This window comes from Calliphora vicina, chromosome 1, assembly GCF_958450345.1.
Source record: "Calliphora vicina chromosome 1, idCalVici1.1, whole genome shotgun sequence".
In the NCBI taxonomy this organism is placed as follows: Eukaryota; Metazoa; Arthropoda; class Insecta; order Diptera; family Calliphoridae; genus Calliphora; species Calliphora vicina.
In genome coordinates this window covers 141,007,559-141,034,842 of record NC_088780.1, presented here as the reverse complement: position 1 = coordinate 141,034,842, position 27,284 = coordinate 141,007,559, and the positions used below count along the sequence as shown (strand labels likewise).

Here is a 27,284-nt window from a genome sequence, read left to right as displayed (position 1 = left end):
TATATATTAAAACAAGAAAAAGAAATTCTTCTATAAAATCGAAAAAAATATTTCACAAAATAAATCTTTGTGTATCTTTTAAAACAAACAGCAAACAACAAAAATATAAAAACCAAATTAAAAAATATAAAGAGAAAAATATCACAACATACAAAAAAAGAAAACAAAAACAAAACAATATTTTTAATATTTAAAAATATTTAAAAGATATTTTTAAAAATGTCTTCGTCGCGAAATTCAATTAAAAGATCTCCCTCTACATCAACACCGACATCGCCCTCATCTGGTTCCACCGAAACAAATTCATCGTCTTCCTCGTCGCCGACCATGTCCGGAAATAAACAAAAGTGTAAATACACAAATACCAAGGATCGTATTGTTGCCGGTAAACAAAATTCTATTATATTCTAACTATTTATACTACTTATTCATACAGATAAATACATACATACCTATTCATACTACTCACACTTGTCTGTTTTAACAAATCTATCTGTCTATCTATCTACATACTTAGTATCGTTTCATACAATGCATCCAACAATTTTTCATTTCAAATGCAAACAAATGACCGAGTTTATTATAATTTATGTTTTGTTCTAAATCATTGTCAAAATCTGTTTGTTTTTCTTTTCAAAAATCATTTTGGTTTCAATGCTTGTGGTCGATTAGCACATAAATACTTAATAATCTGTATAAGTATTTTTGCCGTAAACATATTTACTATGCACTTAATAGACATTAATCAAAATAACAAGTGGTTTCTTTTAATTACTTTTTACAAATTTTTAAAAACAATATCACATTTTCAATATGAAAACTATGTATGTTCGGTTATGCTGAATTTCGGTAACATCTCACAGTGCTGCCAAAGGCACCTTTGTCCGGCCAAAAGTCGAATAAACAAGTTTTTAGTTGGGGGTTTTTTGTCATTGGGTTGGTTAAAGAAATGCTCTAGGAGATAAAAAATTATGATAGTAAGGTCCCTTGTCTCAAATGCCATTCATAATTTTAGTTTGAATGAGGCCTTCACACGAATGGCACACTACCGTAGGAAAGATCGACTAGAAAGAGTTTCCGTTAAACAGGTGTCAAAGTTCTTGTAATCAAGCAAACGAAATGGATTCTACAGCTGAAGGTAACTATAATACGTAAAATCAAAATCTGAAAGTAAATTTCTAAATAGTAAATTGTTGGAAAGTGATATGTAAGGGTTGTTTTTTTATTTTTAATTTGTTACACAAAATTGATGTGATTGAGTGAAATTTTTTTTCTTGCCTTTTCCTGCTCTCTAAGCTATTGGAAGTAATAAGTCAAAGTATGTAAAAAGTATGTTTTTTGGTAACTACCTTGCAAAAATACTTACTAGCGAATTTTTTTTGTATGGTGGTACGCTTTAATGTTCATGAAATAACATAAAATACAACACCACATTTATATATAGAAATATACAGTAAACTGTCGAAAACGTGAACTAAGGTAGAGCTACACAAATACGTATGCATGTATTTGTTGAATGCACTCTAACATCGCCATATTGCATTTTACCATTGTAAATTTGTTAATTTTCAATAAATTTTTAATTATATATCCTAATAATATCAAAACAAAAAATTTTAATCAATTAGAAAATTCATTTAATTTTTTTTTCGTATGAAATGACGCCATATCGGCCATTTGATTGAGAAGATAAGTATTTCTCAAGTAATATATTAATTTGAAATTATAGTTAGCACATATATGAGAATCCAGGATATATACACCTTTTGGTACAAACGTCCGTTCGTACATCCGTCCGTCTGTCCGTCCATGTAAACCTTGTAATCAAACTACAGGTCGCAATTTCAAAGATAATTCGATAAAATTTGGTACAAGCTTCTTTAATGCCTCAAGGACGAAGCCTATTCCATTATTTCTCCTAGCCCGCATACGATTGCCCTATCTGAAAATAGTTAAGCTCTCATAAATGGTACCGTGAAATAGCTCCCAAATGAAATAACACCCAATGAAATAACTTCCAATGAAATAATTCCCAAACTTGAAAAATGAAATAACTACCAAAGGGTAAAATGAAATTACTCCCAATAATCGGCGATTTCATAATTTTAAAAATATTAGTCCCAAAAAAGCGAAATAACTCCCAATAGAAATTAAATAATTCCCAACCCGAAGCAATTTATTTATGTAATCTAAAAAAAGGAACTACAAAAGTGAAATTATTCTTCGCTTACCAAACATTTTTTGCATTGCGGGCCTATATCGAAGCGCAAAGTTTTACTCCTCTGGGATGTGTCAAAAACTGGCTTCACTCAAAAAATTAGTTTTGCATTGCTAAGGTTTTCTCCTTCGGGGTGTATCAAAATATGGCTTCGCTCAGAAAAGATTTATTTCATTGCAGAAAGGTTTTATAATATTTCCGAAAGCCGATTTTCATTTCGCACCATATTAAGAAATCGTCGCAACCTGACAAAGGCCGACGATGTAAAAAGAATCTTTTCTGAGCGAAGCCGGTTTTTGATACACCCCAGAGGAGAAAACCTTTGCGCACGGCCAATGGCCGGCAATGCCAAAAACTTTTCTGAGGAGAAAACCTTTGCGCACGGCCGAAGGCCGGCAATGCCAAAAACTTTTCTGAGCGAAGCCAGTTTTTTATACATCCCAGAGGAGAAAATCTTTGCGCCCGACCAAAGTCCGGCAATGCAAAAAACTTTTCTGAGTGAAGCCAGTTTTTGATATTTATGGGTTCTGCTTTTGCAAATGAAAGTGATATAACTCCCAACTTGGGAGATATTTCACGGTACCCTCATAAATACCTTAGTTATATAGATATCCAAACCAAATTCTGCAAAAATGAGTTTTATATAAGTCAAACTCGCCTCACCATTTGTGATGATCGGTCCACAATTAGTCATAGCTACCATATTTGGGTCCACTTCCGAAAATCACTTTAACTAGCATAAATCTCTTAAAAGTATTGGTATCCTAATAAAACTCAGCACAAAACTCAGCACTTCAGAAAATCATTTTAATGAGTGTAGATTTCTTAAAAATGTTGGTATTCAAATAAAATTCAACACAAATAGGTTATATATGCAGAAGTCATGCCACCTTATTTTATTGCGATTGGTCCATAATTATATTGGTGTAGGGTATCATATGATAATTGTTTTTTGTTTGGGAATTGCGGAATTCCTGATAACAATTTTTAAAATTTGTTTCTATTTTTCTATTTTCCATTAAAAAGTATTCATAAATAAAAATGTGATTTCAATTTTAAAAATTTGTATCTTTGCAAAAACTTATTAAAAAGCATTTTTTTGTCATATTTTTAAAAAAAGTATTCCATGCATTTTTTAAATTCTCTGCCCAATGCTAAGTTTTCCCTAATTAAATATTAACCAAAAGTCAAAAATACTTTAATACTAAAATATAAATGTTGTTAAATTACGTGATTATGACCAAATTATGATCAACACTATTTTTTGGTATTAAGCTTTTTTATAGATTTTTTTTTTAAATACGACATTTAATTTAACATGAAATTGAATTTTACATATGAGGGATTTCATGTCAAGTGAACCAACTTTTGAAATCGATGTCTCCCGATTGGGATCAACAAAATCGATCAAGAACTCTTTGAGTTAGAGGGGGTCACAATTTGACATTTTGGCCAAACATGTGTTTTTTCTCATCCATGTAACTTACTACCTTAGCGAAATGTGTTCCAAATAGTTTAGATAGCTATTTCTTCAATCTTTCGAAAAAAAAAATTTAATTTGTTTCCAAAATTAAATTCAAAAGTTGGTTCACTTTACATGAAATCTCCCATATGTATGCCCTTAAAAACTCGACTTTTTCTTTCAGGTTGTCATGGATTAATAAAGTCCATGTAATGTCATATTTTTCTTAAGTTTCATTAAAATCGGCTCAAAAATATTCAACATTTTGCTATCTTTTCTTTAGAAATTCCAAATATGAAAAAATGTTACCTTTGACCTTTAAGGGTTAACGTTTTTCGATTGTGTAAAACTTTCAGAGTGTATTTAAAATTATCTGTACTATAATATTATGAATAGGTTTTACTTAAAATGTATAACAGTAAGGAAATTGGGTAAGGAAATTTGTTTAACAAAATATGTATATATTATACCTGTGAAAACAAAAACTTATAAACAATTTTTTAATCTTTTATATCTCACTAGTTGACCGCCCCGGTTTCACCCGGTAGCCAACCCTGCCTGTTCTTATTTATTTGCAAATAAAATATCTAAATTTGTACTGCATACTTAAGGGGCTATTACAGTTGACTGGACTTAAAAAAACCGGTTTTAGCCGTAATTTCCTGAAAATTTCGAATCGAATAAAAAAAAAAAATCAGCCAAATCGCTCCAGCCTTGAAATTGTCCATGTGACTGGGTGAAATGCGTGTCATTCTTAAAATTTTTTGAAATGTACACACAAATAAAAAACATGTTTACCATAACCCTTTCAATATTTTTAAAAGTTTTTTAACAATATTATGGTCACTGTAATTATATAAATGATTGCGGTAACCCCAAGTGCTATTAAGGGTTAATTTTAATTTTTGTGCTGTTATTATGAGTTTCATCAAAATCGGACCAAAAATATATAACATTTCGCTATTTTTCCATGAGAAATTCCAAATATTGAAAAATTTGACTTTTGACCTTCTCGATTTAAGGGTTGACGTTTTCCGATTTTAGTAAAACTTTCAGACTATATTTAAAATTACATGGACTATAATATTCTGAATAGCTTTTACTTAAAAATTATAACAGTAAAAAAATTCGGCTCATTCACCAAAATATGGCCAAAAAAATAGTTTTTCTCGAAAATTGCTAAATTTAAATCGCAGGTACGGAAAAACTATAGGAGGTATTGACATAATTTATTCCCTATTATGTTGACAATAAATCCCCAAGTGATGATCAAAAAATTCTGAAATTTGTTTAACAAAATTTTTAAAAATTTTAAATTGGAGTTTTGAAACTGCCGTTAAAAAAAATATTTTTTTTGGTCATACCTGGGAATAGATTAACGGTATCCTACGAAGACAAAAACTCATATACAAGTAAATATGTATATATTTTAAGTAAAAATAAGCTCTTATTTTAATATTTCTCAAAATATGTTAATTTTGTTCATACGTTTCTTGTTCTAGTGGCCTGAGACACGTTAATGGCCTGGCGATTTTTTAATAACTTTAAAATTTTTTATCCAATTTTATGTCTTATTAGAACGACAATTACGTACACATATCGATTCTTTTAAATTAAATTGCAAAAGTAATAATTTAATGGCAAAATTTTTACAAAAACTGAAAAAATTTTATTTTTTCCCCTTGTAAATGCACCACAAAACTAAATCGCAAGTCGGCACGAGTTGCAATCATGATAGAAAGACAAAATTTCATATTTAACTATAGTTTTATATATATAAACAAATTAGAGGGTATGCGTTCCGAAATTCCAAAAAAAAACAAAATTTTTGGGACACTCTAATGTTTAAAGTACCACTCAAAATCATATATATGATTGTAGTAAGAGATGAAAAATATAATATTTTCTCTATCAGTAGTTACGATAGAACATTACTGTACATTTAAATATTTTCTATTGTAAAATTTAGGTGGTTATCTGCCCTGACCGGACGGAATGCTCCAACCGTCGGTTTCTGCCTACAGGAGTTTTCACTGTAATATGATGTTTCTTATTTAACATATCGCTATGAAATTGTCTTCACACGTAGAAAATGTTATTCTTATGTGCTGTTTTTCTAAAGCGTTTTGAGTGGACGTTTTACATGTATTTTGGTTTTGTTACAATAACAAAACACATGTTAAATTTCCACTCAAATTACTCGTTCGCTATAGAAAAACAACACATTAATAAAAAATTAATAAAAATTTAAATATTATATGGAAAAAAAAATCCCAGAATCTCCAAGAAATATAAAAAAATTCCCAATATGGGCAAAATGTTCGGTTCGAAGCTGGTAAAAGGCTGACATGGCATATAAAAAACATACTAAGTTATCGAAAACTTCATAACTAAAACATTTTTCCCAATGCGAAATAATGATGTCATCTTAATTGTTTGGCATCATTATCACAAATTGGAAAAAAATTGTTATGTGGTGTCAGCACGTGACCATTGATATATGTATATAATTATAATAAATTCAAATTATAAAATCTCAATGGAAAACCAAAATATAGAATTTTCTTTTCACACCTAAATATATAAATAGCCAAACACGTGATTATTTGTTTATGTTTATTTTCTCACTATTGCCAAATATGGCACTTGACATACAAGCATACATACATATTTCAAAATATAAGTCATCACATGTTTGACAGATCATCTGGCACCAATGAAATATTTTCGTAAATTAATAAGTATTTTCCAGACACATTTTCAACCTACATTTTATAATCCACTTTATTTTAATGCTCTCGTTTAGCTGGCAGACAAATACGATTCTAATTTTAAACTTAAGTAAATACAAATACATACTATTTAAAAATAAATTAATTATAAACTTAAGTATTATTATACCCTACACCACCATAGTGGACTTTTACTGACGTTTGTATACCGATCGATTCAGAATCACTTTCTAAGTCGATTAAACGTTGTCCGTCCGTCCGTCTGGCTGGCTGCCCATGTAAACCTTGTGCGCAAAGTACAATTCGCAATTTTGAAGATATTTCGATCAAATTTGGCACATGCATTTTTTCGGCTCAATGATAATGCCAACTAGTTGAACTCGGTCCAGTATTTCACCTAGCCCCCATATAGTGTCCTCTCGAAATAGGACTTCATCGTTCATAAATGTTTAACCCTCCGACGGTTGAGTCATCCGTTGCCCTTATACGAAGTACAACTACTTTAGGGCATTTTTAAATTTTTTTTTTGTTTTGACTTATACATGTATAATGAATGTTAGAAAAAAATTTTCTTTTATATAGGGTAAACGCTCCTATAGTCGGCATGACCCAGTAGTCGGCATTTTTGACTTAAAAGCTTAATAAATAAGAATAACGATAATTTTATACAAAAGTAAGATTTAACTTTAATTAAACATACACTCATTTATTTTTATGTAATGTTTAAATTTGGGTGAGATGAGTATTTTCATCTATTTTTGTCCTCATTAAGTGACCATCTTTCAACTGGTGCGGAAGTGCCTGTTTTTTAAGAAATTTTTTAGTGGCAAGACCAACTAAAACATGTTAGTAACCATATCAATTTAAGTAATATTTTTACCAGAGTGGTGTTAACAGATAAAACTTTGTTTAAATATTACCTACAATATGAAAGTTTTCACAAAATATATTTTTTTTGGTTATTTTAATTGATGCCGTCATTAGGAACAAAAATTTCTATGATTTTCAATAGTCGGCATAGTGATGCCGACTTCAGGAAAATTGCTAATTTTTTGTATTAAGCTCAAATTCTACAAATTTGTTTATTACTCATCTCTCTTGACAATAGATTTGGAGAAAATGAGTTTGAAATGAGTTTACCCAATAGTCGGCACAGTTTTAATTGAGCATTTTAAGAACTGCCGAGTATAGGAGACCAAGCATCCTGAACTCGGCAGCAGCTTTTTATTTGACTGGAGATCGTTAAACAGAGTAATATTTAGAGATTCAGTAGGTATTATTAATTCTAACATCTTAGAATTCCAAATATGGACACTCCAGAAAAAAAACCCATGCACCAATATCCTGAAAAAGCCTTAAAATATTTTCTATGCGAGAGAAGGCCCGATTTCTGTATTAGGTGCCAGTAAACAATATGGAGTTCCGCGTTCAAAAATATAGGACAAATTATACGGTTCCGAAGGTCCTATGAGAATGGGGCCGCAAACAGTGTTATCTAATTCCAAAGAAAGTGAGGATTAACTTAACACGGTTCAATCAATCGTGAAGGAAGAGCAGCAAACCACACCATTTGTATATGATCTACCCGGAAAGAAATGGTATAAAGGGGTTTTTAAACTGTTCTCTCTAAAATAATCATGTAAGGTACCTTAATAAACAGGCTCTTTACTAAATCAGTTGGAGTTATTAGTAGGTGATCGGCCTGAAAATGAGAAAAGAAACGGATTTGGATCTAGCTTTTGAAATAGTCAACCGACTAGCTCCTAATATGAGCGTAGAATTGATTCCGATGACATTATCGAAGAGAACAATAACTTAAAAATAAATTATCAAACTATTGAAATTGTGAGTAATCTTACCATAGAGGCAGGCACGTTCATAATTAACAAGGAAAAGTTGAAAATATGGTAGTATCGCCAACTTTAGCTGCAGAAAATCACAATGAAACGTTGAAACCTGTTCACTACTCATCTCCAACTTTATCAAATAATTATTCAAATACTTGGTTTCAGCCTTTTAACTGTTCAAGTCCAATCCCAACAAGTTGTAGTTGTACATTTCAAATTTTTTCAAAGTTTTTTAATAATATTATGGTCACTGGGATATTGTATATGATTGCGGTAACCATAATATGTTTACGTTACTATTAACATGATTGTAAATAAATATATATTTATGGCAATCATTTTCATGATAATGATTTATCATAATATGTTGATCTCAGGATATGATAACCATAATCCTAGAACAACACAATATGTTGTCATAAACATGGTTGCCACAAACACATAAATATTTACTACAATCATATGTATATATGATTGCTACAATGATGTGAATGGTAACTTAAACATAAAATAAACATAAATGGTTACCGCAAACATATACATAATTACAGTGACCATAATAGAAAAATAAAATAAACCAAAACAAATTAAAAAAGGAAGATAAAACGAGTTAGGGGCACATGTGAAGAGGATTTGGACACAGATCCTGAGGATGATGGTCTAAAAACGTAGGATATGATATTTGCCCACAGTGGTTTCACCTCAAATGCACTAATTTATGTTTTTTATTAGTATTTATTTAAATGGCTGATATTTTAAATAAAAAATAACTTGAATTCTTTTAAGATTTTATTCTTTTCTTAATAAAAAATGCTATGCCGACAATTGGGTCACAAATTGCCGACATTAGGATCAAGGGTGCCGACTTCGGGTACAAATCGTGTTTTTTCAAAAAAACGTAAATTGCTCAAATTTAATAAAAACAGCTTGAAAAGAATTAATTGAGTCTAAAACTATACAAATTACTAAACAACAATAACCCATTTACATCCCAATACCATGTTCGCACTCATAATGGTATCACTTTAAAAACTGAAAAAAAGTTAAACTGCCGACTACTGGTGCATTCACCCTATAACATTATTAATGTTTTATTAGTTTTATATGAATAAAGCCTAAAAAACTATTGTTGAAATTTCAGTACAAGCGGAACTTTTCACACGTTCTCGTCATCTCAATAGAAACTAAACTATTGGTCGGATCGTTTTGATTTTTTTAAACTATTCTAGATAAAATTTCCTTGGAATACATGTGGGAGGCAGGTATACTTCCCATGGACCATCAAGGAGTAATTTCAGTTTAAAAATGAAAAAGGTCCCCAGGGACCTTTTCACCTTTTCAGATTTAAACACATTTAAATCTCAATAGAAACTAAACTATTGGTGGGATCGCTTTGATTTTTTTTAAACGATTCTAGATTCCTTGGAATACATGGGTATACTTCCCATGGACCATCAAAAAGTAATTTCAGTTTGAAATTACCTATCTACACACATTTAACAAAATAAATTTCATATAGAAATAAATCACACGGCCTAATCTCATGGCGATCGGTTCATAATTGCTCATAGCTCCCATATAAGGCCCACTTCCGAAAATCACTCAGGAAAATAAATTATTGAGATTTTAAGAGAAAAATGTTTCTGCTCATTTACTCAGTGTAGGGTATTATATGGTCGGGCTTGACCGACAATACTTTCTTATTTGTTTATTTTTTTGTTTTTGTTAAATGGTACTGCTGATTAATTGAAACAACATAAAGAAAGTGGGGTAAAAGAAACTTGTGTATTATACACAATCAAGGAAATACTTAAAGATACATAAAAATCTACTTGTATGACTCTGTGTATATATATCAAACATTAATACATTGAAATATTATAGGTTTTCTAATAAAAATCACTTTCACTTCGTACATGATTATTTTGAAATGATACCATTAATATTGCAATATTAATTGTTGACCAAGGGTCTTCAGATTTTGTTAAGATCTGGCTCATATATTGGCAAACACGGTTTCAAAATTAAAGATTTAAATAAATGCGTATATTTCTAATGAACTCATAGTCCTTTTCATATAAAACTGGTAATTGCAAATTTGAAACATATGAAACAAATGAACCTTATCAACAGATAGTATTCGCCAGCTATCTCCTTTCGTTTGGGCCCTATCGTGTTTTCAACAGACAGGCAGACGGACGAACAGAAATAGTAAAATTATCTTAGAATATTATGAGGACCCAGAATATACAATATATACGCGACAAATTTTCAGCAGTGTGCCCTATATGGGAGTTATGAATTCCTTTTATATGAAACTTATTTTTGCTAAATTTTATTTGGATTCCAACATTTTTATGTGATTTATGCCCGTTAAAATGATTTCCGAAAGTATGGGAACCAATTACCAATTATGGACCGATCATCTACAAATTATGTAGTGGGATTTGTGTCTATATGAAAGTTATTTAAGTTGAATTTTATGTGGATACCAAAATTTTTAACAATATTATTCTTTTTAAAGTGATTTTCGAAAGTGGGCCTTATATGGGAGGTATGGCCAATTAATGACCAATCGCCATGAGAATAGGTCGTGTGCTTTATTTCCTTATGAAACATATTTATGTTGAATTGTATGTGGATACCAACATTGATTTTAGAAAGTGGGACTTATATGGGAGCTATGGTCAATTATGGAAACTTATTAGTAGAGGAATTTGTGTAGTTTATGATTTTAGGACAAAAAAAATCCTATTTCGGGAGGATATTTGTATGGGGCTTAGGTGAAATAATAGACAAATTTATGTGCCAAATTTGATATTAATATATTTAAAATTGTGAACTGTACTTTACGCCCAAAATTTACATGGACAGCCAGCCAGACGGACGGACATCCTTTAATCTTCGTCGATCGGTGGGTGTAGGTGTAATATCTTTGGGCATTACAAACATCAGCACAAACGAAATATACCCTCTCTCCCATCTATGGTGATGTAGTACTATGAATGAATTATGAATGTATATTATTATGAATGAAATATTTCTACGTATTTGTGGTCATGTGACTGTAAAAGAAAACAATTTCTAAATATAAATACAAATACGTTTATTTATCTAAATTTATTACTCTAACCATATATAACTGAAACATTTTAATTACAACATTTTGTTTAATTTAGTGCAAAAAAAATATTAATTACTTTACAAATCCATAAACACATACCTTATATTCTCTATTATTTTGCTATAAATATCTTTGTATATATATTCAGATATGTAAATAAAAGTAACTTAATAATTTATTTATTCTAGAGGTTCCCCTACCACCATCCCACAAACTGACCATGGACGAAGTATACGATCCAAAAACTAAAAAACCCAACTATGAAGTTTTACGACAACATTTCCTCAAAGAAGGTCGCATCGAAGAAGAGCCCGCTCTACGAATAATCAATGAGGGTGCTGCTATTTTACGCAGTGAAAAGAATATGATCGATGTTGAGGCTCCCATAACGGTATGCGGTGATATACATGGCCAATTTTTCGATTTAGTTAAATTATTTGAAGTTGGTGGTCCACCAGAGACAACAAATTATCTGTTTTTGGGTGACTATGTGGATCGTGGTTACTTTAGTATTGAGGTAAGTTTTATTTTGATATAAGAGATTTTTATATTTGATCATGATTAAATGCTTATATATTTTGTTCGTTTTAGTGTGTTTTATATCTGTGGTCTTTAAAAATCTGCTTTCCTGACACACTACATTTACTGCGTGGCAATCATGAATGTCGCCACTTAACGGAATATTTCACATTTAAACAGGAGTGTAAGTTTGAATTTTATATTTATTAATTTTCTCAACATTTATTTACGATTATATTCTGAGATAAAAACACATAGATCGGAAACTCTCATGTCAAAGACCTAACTCAGTTGTCAAAAACCTAAGCGGTGAGAATGTATTAGTAAAAAAAAATTATGTGAAAACAAAAACAGCACTCGTAAGTGTAATTTATTTGTTTGAGCTTATACTCAAAACTGCCTATAAAAAACAGTGTTATACTCAAAACTGCCTGTAGAAAATAATGTTATACACAAAATATTGCATAAACTGAAATGGAATAAGTGAATTTAGGTTAGTTCAATGACCTGTTACAAAGTATCAAAAAGAAGTCAATTAACCCACTCCTATGACATCGCAATATTAAAGTGACAGGCCACCTTCATGTAAAATGGTAGAACTAGAAACGTTCCCTACCACTTTGGAACTGTCACGAGATGAGTTTTGTGTTAGTTCCCTTTCCCCTAAATTTCTAAATTTTGTATAGCCATGGAAACATAAATACCAAGTAGTAGTAACGCATACAAAAGAGTAAACGTTGAAAAATTTTTTTTTTTTTTTTGATCGACATTTTTCAATTCGTCCTTATAATTCATGTTAAAAAATCTATGTAAACCTAAAAAGCATTCATTCGACTTTGAAATATTGAGTGAATGACTTAAAAATACAGGGTTTTTTCAAATTTGTAGTTTTTATTTTGAAACATTTGTACAATATAAATTTATCCATTATTAGCTACGACCTAATAATGGATAAATTTATATATTCCGAGCCATCTTTTGAGGCCAAGAACGAATTCATCCAATTTCGGTTACTCTGCCCTAAATTGAAGCGTATGCAAGAGAGAGCCAAATTGTAGTCGGGCGGGGCAAGGTCTACGCTATTAGGCGGGTGAGGAAAAACTTCCCAAACACTTCATTCTAAATACTTTTGAACAGGTATTGCAACATGCGGCCGAAAGTTGTCATGATGGAATATTACGGTTTCAGTTTGGCGCATATTCGGTCAATGCTCGCTTCAAACAAATCGAATTCAGCAGCTTATAGTAGATAGAACCTTTTTACTCCCACCAACTACAGAGCATTATCATAGCGCCATGAATATTATGATTTGGTGTCGATACGACTGAATGGACGTGCTTCCCATACGTTCTCTGACGCTACGGGTTATCGTTATGGATACATTTTTCATCTCAAGTAATGATTCGGTGCAAAAAAAAAAGCATGAAGTTCTCTCGGCTTCAATTCGTATGGTACCCAATTTCCCTGCTTTTGGGTGAATTCTGGTGCTTGCAAACGTTATGAAATCGTTGCTGGAGTAGCTCCCAATGATTTTGCAAGCTATGACAAGAATCTTGGTCTTTAAACCTTTTTGGCTGACCGTTGTCTTTCGTGCCAAAATCACCACTTCTGAACCGAACAAACCATCTTTCGCACGTTAAAACCAATGCAACACATTCTCATTAAGCTTAGGTGATCAATCGGTGTGCTTCAGCGGCACTTTTTTCAAATTAAAGAAGTAAAGCAAAACTTCTCGCGTATGACGCTTTGTTGGCACAAAATTCGACATTTTCGCAGCAATAAAAAACGTTGTGAGAATAAATGACAGATATGTACGCTTCAAAATGACATATAAGTGTTCATAGAATATGCCATCTATTGTAAATTCCGAATTTTTAATTCAGACATATCTTGATCTAATTGAAGGAGTTAATATTATTTGATTTTAAATATACAAATTGAAATATTCAGAACATATTTATCTCGATCTGAGACATAGAATTCTTTAAAACTTTTATTAAAATACAGCAAAGATAAACAACTTTAGTCGAAAGAATGCATCGATATAAAAGGTATAGCTAAATATAAAGAGAGGAGTGGGTGATAATCTAACAAAATCATCTTCGCATTTTTGTCTTTAAATTACATGCTCTAAGTTTCCTCTCAATCATTGCGAACTGAGAATGCAATCGATTTTAAAAATTCTAATAATATATCCCAAATTGGCATAAGAAGTTATTATGAAAAATGTATAACCATTTTTTAACTGCAATTTTTAAATGCACTTCCGTCTTTAAATCACGAACCATTAGCCAAACAAAGAAAATTGACCTTGAAAATGCATATAGTCTATTACTAGGTCATTCTCAGAGTATAAAATCACTAAACTATTGTATTTAATTACAAATTTTATTTACAATTTTAAAACAAATTCACCAATTTAAACAAAAAATGCTAAATTTTTCAAAAATTATTTATACATACATAAATATTTAAATAGAAATATGCATATAAAGTGTAAAATTCATTTGTATATTTACTTTAAAATGAATTAATTATTTGTTTATTATTTTAACATTTCGTTTTAGGTCAAATAAAATATTCCGATCGAGTCTATGATGCCACTATGGAGGCATTCGATTGTCTGCCATTGGCTGCGCTATTAAATCAACAATTTCTCTGTATACACGGTGGTTTATCACCGGAAATTTTCACACTCGACGATATCAAAAAGGTGTTTATATCTATTTATTTATATAAATTATTACCTTTATTATTTATTTAGTAAACATTATCAAGTCACTTACATACAAACAAACATTCAAACTAAACTAAAACAATTAATCAACAGCTTAATAGATTCCGTGAACCGCCTGCCTTTGGTCCAATGTGCGATTTGCTGTGGTCTGATCCTTTGGAAGATTTTGGCAGTGAAAAAAATAATGATTATTTCTCACACAATTCAGTGCGTGGTTGTTCGTATTTTTTCAGGTATGTAGTACATGTATGTATATGTAGTATTTCAGTTTCAGTCAAATTAGCATTTGACTAATTTAAATTTAGAAAATATATTGTATGTGCTTTTATTTATATTTATTTAAGCGAAATTGTTGTTTTTTTTTGTGAATTTCAGTTATTCCGCCTGCTGTGAATTTCTACAAAAGAACAATCTTTTGTCTATTGTTAGAGCTCATGAAGCTCAAGATGCGGGGTAGGTGGCCTTTTTAATAATACATTCATGGTTTATTTTTAGAATATTGAATTTAATTTTAACATTTTATTATTGCAGGTATCGCATGTATCGTAAAAATCAGGTTACTGGTTTTCCTTCTTTAATTACGATATTTTCGGCTCCCAACTATTTGGATGTTTATAATAATAAGGTACTTAATCAAGAAAACTGCTTTGACAAAGTCTAATATTTTTCAATAACAAAATGATAGGATAAGACAATTATATTATAAACTAATTACAAGTGATTTCTTTACCTTATAACTCTTCCTCAAAACTATTAACATCAGAGCGATAATATCAGCCTGATGTCAACCCATCAAGGTCTCACTCAGTGGGGTCAATCAAAAGAGATAATATATCTGAATCTTCTAAACTACTGTTCCGATTGCAAACGCATATATAAACGAATAGTAAAAGAGGACATAGGATTTAAGAAAATGGAATGTGTGTTAGAATACAAGATGAACGTTATAAAAGAAAATAATTATTGCACCAAATCATTACTTGTGATGAATAATGCATCGATTACGGTAAACCAAAGCGTAAGAGATTTACCACCAAATATAGATTTTTATATGAAAAATCTTAAATCACTCATAGATCCTTATTTACCACTCATAGATCCTTAATAAGAGGTCCTAGACGAATATGAGGTCCTAGACGAAAAAGGGCAATAATCTGTGATCACTCTTATTTACCACCAAATATCGATTTTTATATGAAAAATCTAAAATCACTCATAGATCCTTAATTAGAGGTCCTAGACGAAAAATGGCAATAATCTGTGATCACTCTAATTTACCACCAAATATCGACTTTTATATGAAAAATCTAAAATCACTCATAGAACCTTAATAAGAGGTCCTAGACGAAAAAGGGCAATAATCTGTGATCACTCTTATTTACCACCAAATATCGATTTTTATATGAAAAATCTAAAATCACTCATAGATCCTTAATAAGAGGTCCTAGACGAATACGAGGTCCTAGACGAAAAAGGGCAAAAATCTGTGATCACTCTTATTTACCACCAAATATCGATTTTTATATGAAAAATCTAAAATCACTCATAGATCCTTAATTAGAGGTCCTAGACGAAAAATGGCAATAATCTGTGATCACTCTAATTTACCACCAAATATCGATTTTTATATGAAAAATCTAAAATCACTCATAGATCCTTAATAAGAGGTCCTAGACGAAAAAGGGCAATAATCTGTGATCACTCTTATTTACCACCAAATATCGATTTTTATATGAAAAATCTAAAATCACTCATAGATCCTTAATTAGAGGTCCTAGACGAAAAATGGCAATAATCTGTGATCACTCTAATTTACCACCAAATATCGACTTTTATATGAAAAATCTAAAATCACTCATAGATCCTTAATAAGAGGTCCTAGACGAAAAAGGGCAATAATCTGTGATCACTCTTATTTACCACCAAATATCGATTTTTATATGAAAAATCTAAAATCATTCATAGATCCTTAATAAGAGGTCCTAGACGAAAAAGGGCAATAATCTGTGACCACTCTTATTTACCACCAAATAAAGATTTTTATATGAAAATAAGAGGTCCTAGACGAAAAAGGGCAATAATCTGTGATCACTCTTATTTCTCGCCAAATATCGACTTTTATATCAAAAATCTAAAATCACTCATAGATCCTTAATAAGAGGTCCTAGACGAATAAGGGCAATAATCTGTGATCACTCATATTTCTCACAATATATCAATTTTTATATCAAAAAAATAAAATCACTCATAGATCCTTAATAAGAGGTCCTAGACGAAAAAGGGCAATAATCTGTGATCACTCTTATTTACCACCAAATATCGATTTTTATATGAAAAATCTAAAATCACTCATATATCCCTCATAGATCCTTAATAAGAGATCCTAGACGAAAAAGGGCAATAATCTGTGATCACTCTTATTTCTCACCAAATATCGACTTATATATCAAAAATCTAAAATCACTCATAGATCCTTAATAAGAGGTCCTAGACGAAACAGGGCAATAATCTGTGATCACTCTTATTTACCACCAAATATCGATTTTTATATGAAAAATCTATAATCACTCATAGATCCTTAATAAGAGGTCCTAGACGAAAAAGACCAATAATCTGTGATCACTCTTATTTCCCACCAAATATCAATTTTTATATCAAAAATATAAAAACACTCATAGATCCTTAATAAGAGGTCCGAAATGGGCAAAAATCTGTGATCACTCATTTACTACAAATATCGATTTTTATATGAAAAATCTAAAATCACTCATAGATTCTTAATTAGAGGTCCTAGACGAAAAAGGGCAAAAATCTGTGATCACTCTTATTTACCACCAAATATCGATTTTTATATGAAAAATCTAAAATCACTCATAGATCCTTAATAAGAGGTCCTAGACGAAAAAGGGCAATAATCTCTGATCACTCTTATTTGCCACCAAATATCGATTTTTATATGAAAAATCTAAAATCACTCATAGATCCTTAATAAGAGGTCCTAGACGAAAAAGGGCAATAATCTGTGATCACTCTTATTTACCACCAAATATCGATTTTTATATGAAAAATCTAAAATCACTCATAGATCCTTAATAAGAGGTCCTAGACGAAAAAGGGCAATAATCTGTGATCACTCTTATTTCTCACCAAATATCGCCTTTTATATCAAAAATCTAAAATCACTCATAGATCCTTAATAAAAGGTCCTAGACGAAAAAGGGCAGTAATCTGTGATCACTCATATTTCTCACCAAATATCGATTTTTATGTGAAAAATCTAAAATCACTCATAGATCCTTAATAATAGATCCAAAATGAAAAAGGGCAATAATCTTTGATCACTCTAATTTACCACCAAATATCGATTTTTATATGAAAAATCTAAAATCACTCATAAGGTCCTAGACGAAAAAGGGCAATAATCTGTGATCACTCTTATTTACCACCAAATATCGACTTTTATATCTAAAATCACTCATAGATCCCTAATAAGAGGTCCTTGACGAAAAAGGGCAATAACCTGTGATCACTCTTATTTACCACCAAATATCGATTTTTATATGAACATTCTAAAATCACTCATAGATCCTTAATAAGAGGTCCTAGACGAAAAAGAGCAATAATCTGTGATCACTCATATTTTTCACAAAATATTGATTTTTATATGAAAAATCTAAAATCACTCATAGATCCTTAATAAGAGGTCCTAGACGAAAAAGGGCAATAACCTGTGATCACTCATATTTTTCACAAAAAATTGATTTTTATATGAAAAATCTAAAATCACTCATAGATCCTTAATAAGAGGTCCTAGACGAAAAAGGGCAATAATCTGTGATCACTCATATTTTTCACAAAATATCGATTTTTATATACCAAATATCGATTTTTATATGAAAAATCTAAAATCATTCATAAATCCTTAATAAGAGGTCCTAGACGAAAAAGGGCAATAATCTGTGATCACTCTTATTTACCACCAAATATCGATTTTTATATGAAAAATCTAAAATGACTCATAGATCCTTAATAAGAGGTCCTAGACGAAAAAGGGCAATAATCTGTGATCACTCTTATTTACCACCAAATATCGATTTTTATATGAAAAATCTAAAATCACTCATAGATCCTTAATAAGAGGTCCTAGACGAAAAAGGGCAATAATCTGTGATCACTCATATTTTTCACAAAATGTCGATTTTTTATATACCAAATATCGATTTTTATATGAAAAATCTAAAATCACTCATAAATCCTTAATAAGAGGTCCTAGACGAAAAAGGGCAATAGCCTGTGATCACTATTATTTACCACCAAATATCGATTTTTATATGAAGAATCTGAAATCACTCATAGATCCTTAATAAGAGGTCCTAGACGAAAAAGGGCAATAATCTGTGATCACGCTTATTTACCACCAAATATCGATTTTATATGAAAAATCTAAAATCACTCATAGATCCTTAATAAGAGGTCCTAGACGAAAAAGGGCAATAATCTGTGATCACTCATATTTTTCACAAAATATCGATTTTATATGAAAAATCTAAAATCACTCATAGATCCTTAATAAGAGGTCCTAGACGAAAAAGGGCAATAATCTGTGATCACTCACAAAATGTCGATTTTTATATACCAAATATCGAATTTTATATGAAAAATCTAAATCTAATCTAAATCCTTAATAAGATGTCCTAGACGAAAAAGGGCAATAATCTGTAATCACTCTTATTTACCACCAAATATCGATTTTTATATGAAAAATCTAAAATCACTCATAGATCCTTAATAAGAGGTCCTAGACGAAAAAGGGCAATAATCACAAAATGTCGATTTTTATATACCAATTCACTGTGATCACTCATATTTCTCACAAAATATCGATATTTATATGAAAAATCTAAAATCACTCATAGATCCTTAATAAGAGGTCCTAGACGAAAAAGGGCAATAATCTGTGATCACTCTTATTTCTCACCAAATATCGACTTTTGTATCAAAAATCTAAAATCACTCATAGATCCTTAATAAGAGGTCCTAGACGAAAAAAGGCAATAATCTGTGATCACTCTTATTTACCACCAAATATAGATTTTTATATACCAAATATCAATTTATATATGAAAAATCTAAAATCACTCATAGATCCTCAATAAGAGGTCCTAGACGAAAAAGGGCAATAATCTCTGATCACTCTTATTTCTCACCAAATATCGACATTTATATCAAAAATCTAAAATCACTCATTGATCCTTAATAAGAGGTCCTGGACGAAATGAAAAATCTAAAATCACTCATAGATCCTTAATAAGAGGTCCTAGACGAAAAAGGGCAATAATCTGTGATCACTCTTATTTACCACCAAATATAGATTTTTATATGAAAAATCTAAAATCACTCATAGATCCTTAATAAGAGGTCCTAGACGAAAAAGGGCAATAGCCTGTGATCACTATTATTTACCACCAAATATCGATTTTTATATGAAGAATCTGAAATCACTAATAGATCCTTAATAAGAGGTCCTAGACGAAAAAGGGCAATAATCTGTGATCACTCCTATTTACCACCAAATATCGAGTTTTATATGTTCCTTAATAAGAGGTCGTAGACAAAAAAGGGCAATAATCATATTTCCCACCAAATATTGATTTTAATATGAAAAAATCACTCATAGATCAGCCGATTCGACACCAAAGCCAAATATCCATGGAGCTAAGGTAGTGCTCTGATAGATCAGTGTCCTTGACGACAGGTTGACTTTGTCCTTCTGTCTTTATTGTAAACTTCCCTACTAACGCCCTACTAACGACTCAAAATCACTTTATGAATCGAGTTGACTTAACGATGTCTGTCTGTACATCTGGCTGGCTCTTTTAAAATTATTGATATCCAAATAAAATTCAACACGAATATGTTTCATATATACAGAAGTAGATTCCATATAAGTTCCACTTCCGCCCAGAAATCATTCTATTTTATGACAGTCGGTGTAGCGTATAATGCTTGACCGACTATTACACTGTCTTACTTTTTATAGCTCAGTTTATGAACAGTGATTTAAAACATCAGATATATTAACAAAAAAGTATGAGAAAGTCGAGAAGATTTTGTATATGAATTTTATCATTATAAATGGTAAATTTTCCAATCAAATATTTAAATATTAAAAAAAAATGTAACCCCCTGTCTATACCTGATAAATTTTTATCATGATAAACGTCAAAATGGTTGTTTAGATTAAAAATTATCAGGTATAGGCTCCATTTATTAGTATTATTGCTTCATTATGACAAAATTATTAGTGCTATTGCTCAGACAACTTTGTCTTGACAACAAACGTCATTAATTGTTATGATAAATATTTGTCAAGTATAGACGGGGCTAAAAGCAACCAGCCTTGACATAGAATATAAATTTTACATTTTTATTTGTAAATATACTGGTTCTTTGCTGCATTCTATTTCTAACGCATACCTTATTCTTAAATATTTATTATAAAAAATCATTAATTATTTTTATATTTATATTTGTTTCTTTTTTTATCTGCATATTTCACCTCCGGACAACACGAACAAAATTAAATAAATAAATTATTGTCATTTGACAAAAGGCAGCTGTACTTAAATATGAGAATAATGTTATGAATATACGACAATTTAATTGTTCACCCCATCCATATTGGTTGCCAAATTTTATGGATGTATTTACGTGGTCATTACCATTTGTGGGTGAGAAGGTAAGTTCAAAGATTTCCAACAATTAGAATAGAAATTATTAAATTTCAGTCTAATAAAAAATTTTGCCAGTTTGCCATTTAATGATTAATGATTTTTCTGTGAACGGGTAATAATTTATTTTTTATAAATTAAAAAAAAAAACATTTTACATTTTTATTACAGTTAGAAAATTTTGTTTTTTATTTTTAAAAATACACAAAATTTAGCTTTATCAATTACTATTTGTAATTAATTTCTCTTTAGGTTACAGATGTGCTTGTTAATATTCTTAATATCTGTTCGGATGAAGAATTAGAGGGTGGTCCCGACGATGAGCTGGAAGAAGGTTAGTAGCATAATTAAACAAATTAATAATACACAATTTTATTATTATTTATATAAACATTTAGGAAATACAACAAAATTATTTAGATCAAAGACAAATAAGAAAATAAACAAACATTTTATTTAATTATGTATGTACATAATTTTGCAATTAAAACGAAACAAAACTAAACAAAATTGTATTTATAATTCGTGTCTTTATTAATGTCAATTTCTAAAATTTCCAAAAAAAAAATTTAAATTCAAACTATAAACATTTCAATATAGTGAAAATATTTATGTAGATTTTGTTGTTGTTTTTATTATTGTATTTTAATGTTGTAAAACAAGCCAATTTACCCAACTATACAAACCAAAAAGATTAAGACTAAATTTATTTATCTTTCCAATGATTTATTTTATTTATTAATGTGTCGATGAGTATAAATGTATTTTTCTTGTAATTTATCGATTGATTTATGTTAATCTTTCTCTGTATTGTTGCATGTGATGTATTTGTGTATTTATTTATATGTATCTTCTCTCAACTCAGAACTCCGTAAGAAAATTGTTCTTGTACCCATGAATTCGAATGCTAATAATGCCCAATCGACAAAAGGTAAGAATAATCTACAAATCTAATTAAATCAAAGGCCTTGTAAATTCAGCTAAGCAATGAGATAAATATTGTAGTTGCTGCTGCGCTTGTAAATAATTGCTTCTATGTGTAAATCTTAAATTTAAGGTGTTATTAAAATTAAAAAAAGTTGTTTACTTTCCAAAATGTTTTGGTACAATAACGCTGCACTATATCTACTAGAAGTGGAACAAAGTTTAGGTGATAGGACCGGACTGAATCAGCCCCACCAAAAAGATGAGGACTATATCGATTTTGTTATACCGTTTGCAATACATCGAAATATTGGACGTAGACCCACAAACATATTGATACAATCCAGCTATCAAGAGGGAAATATCTAGGGTGAAATCAGGGATGTCATGAATCCCAAATATTTTTTGTTGATCAGAAATATTTTGTATTCAAAGTGAGCAATATCGATGCATCAAAAATAATTAGCACGAATTGTAAAATACATAGGTTATATAGACTTCGTGTTAATGGATGTAAATCGTTACATTTTTTTAGCTTTTATATACAAATGTATACATTATTTGGAAGCCAAAAGGATTAGCTTTTCTTATCTTTTTTTAAAATGTTAAATTAATTAATAATATCACGTTGCTACGATGGAAAAAAAACTTGTAAAAGAGGGCTTGTGGAGTACATTACAAATTATGTCAAAAAATTTCAGAAACACCCTCAAATTCAGAAATTATTCTGAAAAACCCGTTTTCAGTGATGTTCGTCAAATTATCGATCTGTAAATCGGTCAGTTTTGCTTGACTTTAAATTTTTTAACGGGCTTGGAAAGAAAACTGATTACGCTTTTAAATGACGTGCATTTTTGATACATTTGTAAGTCATAAGTATTGTTTTTGTTAAGACTATCTGAAAGAAAAACAAAATTTATCAACTTTTTTAATTTAGTTGCTTTTCATTGTTTATTTTGATATGGAAGCTTATAAAAATTAATACCAATATATAAAGGAAATTTAGTTCTTAACAAATGGTTTTAATTATTTAAATCGGATGAAAATTGTAAAAGTTATTCAACTTTTCGTTAACACCTTTTGTAGTATTTTCTCCCCCAGCCCATATGAATAAAATAAAAACAAAAAGCTATACAAAACAAAATATTTTTACAATTTTTAATTTACAAGGAATATTTTATTTAACTTTTTCCGAAAAAGTTTAATAATTTCTGCAAATATAAACCAATTTTAACAACTAATATCTCGTTTTTGTCTACATAAATTTTTCTTTAAACTACTGTGCAAAAAAAATAGGTTTTCATAGAAAAAAATTAAATTAACTAAAAAAAAGAAAGCGAAACTATTTATAAAAACTTAAAAATATAGATTTTATGCACACATTTTATGAAATCTTAATTCTTTACCTATCCATAATGGTTTAAAATTTTGAAATCGGTCTAAAAATGTGTGAGTTAGAGGTACTAAAGTACTACGTTAGGGTACGTCGTAGTACTTTAGTACCTCTAACAGTTTTTTCAAAATAACTCAAAATTTTGAGGGTGTTTCAAAATCTTTGAAAGCGGTCTTAGTATGTCCTCACCTAGGCATACAACCTCCATTAGGTCGCTTTTCAAGTTCTGACAAAAATTGTTATTTTGTAGCAGAGTGTATGACAGATTTATGGGATATTTTCAAAATTTCACTAATTAATTCACTTGATTTCAAGAATTTCATTAATCATACGCCACATTGCTATTTTACTAAGATTTTGTACAGTGAACGTATGATTATTATTATAAATGAAAAAAAAAAATCCAGCTGAAAAATGGATTTTCGAACATCACTGGTACATTTGGAATACACGTTCTTTGCATAAATACAAAACTTGAAGTCTATCAAAGTGCAAAGTTAATTTTATTAAAGCTTATATGAAAATTATTTTTATGCCAAAGAATTTACCATATTAAGTTGTTCTCGGCTTATGGATATTATAATTTGAGAACAACATTACATCTGAATTTCATTTGAGGGGGGGTTAAAGTTTCCCAACTCAGGCACATTCTTATTGTTAATCGGCCTAAGAAACCATGTCATCCTTACATTTTAGGTATTAACAACATTTTTGTAGAATATGTTAACCTTCTAAATCCTCATGGCATGGGTTTCATGCTAAATTTTTGGGGTACTTTAATTTAAAACTCTTAATAAATGCGAAATTAACCATAAGCTCTCTTTTGTTGTGTCTTATTTCTGACTTTCTGGTTGAATTTTCCGTTTTGGTGTATTCAGGGACTTATAGTAAAATTTCACGGATAATATTCTAAAACGATTTATAAATCGTTTTAGAATATGTATCTCTGTTTTGTTAGGAGTTAGCAAAAATACCTATGTGTAATATAAGATTTTGATGGAAAAATAATTATATCGTTTATTTTCTTTTCGCATAATAGTCAAATTTGTCTTAAATAAAAGTCGCTTTAAAATTAGTATAATCCCAAATATCAGTAAAATCTCATATTATGACTGTTATCTCAATAAGTCCGCGACTTTTTGAATTTACCGAATCTTAACTGAAAAAGCATCTATCAGTTGACTCCTATCAAAATTTGAACCAGCTGTGTCGTTTAGGAAAAAGGGAATTTCGTGTGCTCATTAAGCATTATTTTTTTCGGAAAAAAAATGTTCACTCAGGGTGGGTCAATAAAGGCACGGTCACACATGGCAAATATTTACTAAAAAAGCGTAACCACTTTTTATAGCACAAATTTGTTTGACGTGTTTACTCTTACAAGTGTTTTGTAAGATCAAACAACATCAAATAAAATAAAAATAAATATTTGTATTGAATTGTATTCAGTAAAAAGAGTTGAATATTTTTAATTTAATTCAAATATATGGAAACTAAGATCCCTTAAGTCAATGAAAATTTAATGAAGATAAGTCGATTATGGGTTCTCTATTTTTTTCTTTAAGTAGCTTAGGCAAATTATCATTGGACCTTAACAAAATTGTAAAATATAGAAATGAAAATTTACTATACAAGCAATAAAATTATATTTAGAAAACAAAATAATGGCAATAAAGAAAATATGCAACAAAAATAAGCAGTTATGAGTTAAATATGCAAAAATATGCAGTAAAGAGCAAAATATGCAAAAATATGCACTAACAAATCGATGCCAAAATTCTTATAATTGTCTGAAACGGATAAATAACTAACTCATATGTTTATGCGACGCACAGAAAAAAATAAGATATATAACATATTTTTGGTTGCCCTGGTAATAACACATCGATATATTGGTCGTAGACCCATAAACATATGGAATCATAAAACGATCTACACTATTTTCGCTGGTTTTGTATGTGCTGCGACGATATATGCAAACAAATTTATGAACTTTGGTCGCCAATATCTCGAATAGACGACACGATATTTCATATAAATCCTCTATGTCCGTAATATAGCCGAAATATTTCTAAATTTAAAGCTTACTCCAATCAAAAGTTGGCGTCGCCGATAAATAATTTAGTTTTTGTACTCACAAATATAGAAACAAGTTTTGAATGCGACCTGAAGTATTTTCATTTGGAATGCGTAGCAAAGTACATATAGAAAACACTATGAGCAAGTAATTAAACAAATGTTAGAAATATTATAATTTATTTAAATATACAGTGAATACATTAACACTTATTTAGGTATATTAAAAAGCTTTTAGCAAAAAACACAACCAAAGCCAAATTAACAAAATGTAGAAATGTATGTGAAGAAGCTTTTTTAAATAAGCTTTTAACTAAATGTAAATATTAACAGCATAAAGTGTACACTTACGTATTAAATATTACTCATGCACACAGCTTTTTAGAAAACTTTTTTTTTTTAAATTGAAATGTTAACAATTATTGTATTATTCATTCATTTTTGAATTTTTCTCTTTTAATTCTCTATTTTAGCTTCTACTGTATCGGCTTTACGTAAAGAAGTAATCAGAAACAAAATAAGAGCTATTGGTAAAATGTCTCGGGTATTCTCAGTATTAAGGTAAATTTAACACACAACAACAGCAAAAAAAAAAGAATACTAACAACAAATTTGTGGCAATAGGTTAAAACATCTTAAGTCTAAAATAGACATATTAACAAGAAGATGTAATAACAATTGTTTCCCATTAATTTGAAATTGTTTTTTCAAACAGTTAAATAAAAATAGGCAAATAAAGTTTAATTTCATACTTACTTAATTCAATTTTATCTTACAGAGAAGAATCGGAATCTGTTTTACAATTAAAGGGTCTTACTCCAACTGGTTCATTACCAGTGGGTGCTTTGTCCGGAGGCAAAGATTCGCTAATCAGTGGTATGTATTTGTAAATAATATAAATTTTGCACTATTATAAAACTATTAACACATTAACATAGACAGTAATAATTTAGCTAATAAACTGTTAATTAAAATCAACATGCAATTGTTTATAAAAATATTATTTATATGTATGTAGGTTCAGTTTAACACGTGCTTTTTTCATGTAATCTCGTGATTAGTTATTTTTAACATGAAATCATTATTTTAGCTTTACAGGGTCTTGGCGCCACCCCACAAATTACTTCATTTGCTGAAGCCAAGGGACTTGATGCCGTCAATGAACGTATGCCTCCCAGACGTCCTCTGCTATTGGGCAACAACAATAACAACTCGACGACCCCTAATAATAATACAACCAATGATAGCAGTAGTTTGACCTCATCCAAGAAGAACGGTAGCACTCCTATTGCTTCTCCCAGACGTTCTAGCACGAGCAAATATTCATAGTTTTAGTTTTCATTTTTTATTCTAATTAAATTTATTATTCTATAATTTGATTTTTTCGTTTCTTAATTTTTTAGTTAAACAACCAATGACTTTTTTAGAAAATTTAATATTTTTTTTATTTAATTAGCGCTCATGAACCAATTGTTAAATAAAGCAAATAAATTAAAACCACAAATAAAAATTTAAAAAAAAAAA

General features: G+C 29.9%; 1 protein-coding gene across 2 annotated transcripts; it reads left to right on the top strand.

Annotated features, from left to right (window-relative positions):
• CanA1 (Calcineurin A1) lies at positions 1–27,284 on the top strand. 2 transcript variants are annotated; one of them, XM_065509051.1, is made up of 13 exons: positions 1–385; positions 11,572–11,900; positions 11,975–12,086; positions 14,470–14,615; positions 14,733–14,872; positions 15,015–15,092; positions 15,171–15,264; positions 21,253–21,378; positions 21,623–21,704; positions 22,236–22,301; positions 26,234–26,321; positions 26,539–26,636; positions 26,851–27,284. In XM_065509051.1, exons 1-13 carry the CDS (start codon positions 220–222, stop codon positions 27,087–27,089), a joined length of 1,764 nt encoding a protein of 587 aa, XP_065365123.1. In that variant the 5' UTR covers positions 1–219; the 3' UTR covers positions 27,090–27,284. The 2 variants fall into 2 exon arrangements, with proteins under 2 accessions (XP_065365123.1, XP_065365131.1); XM_065509059.1 differs by lacking the exon at positions 22,236–22,301.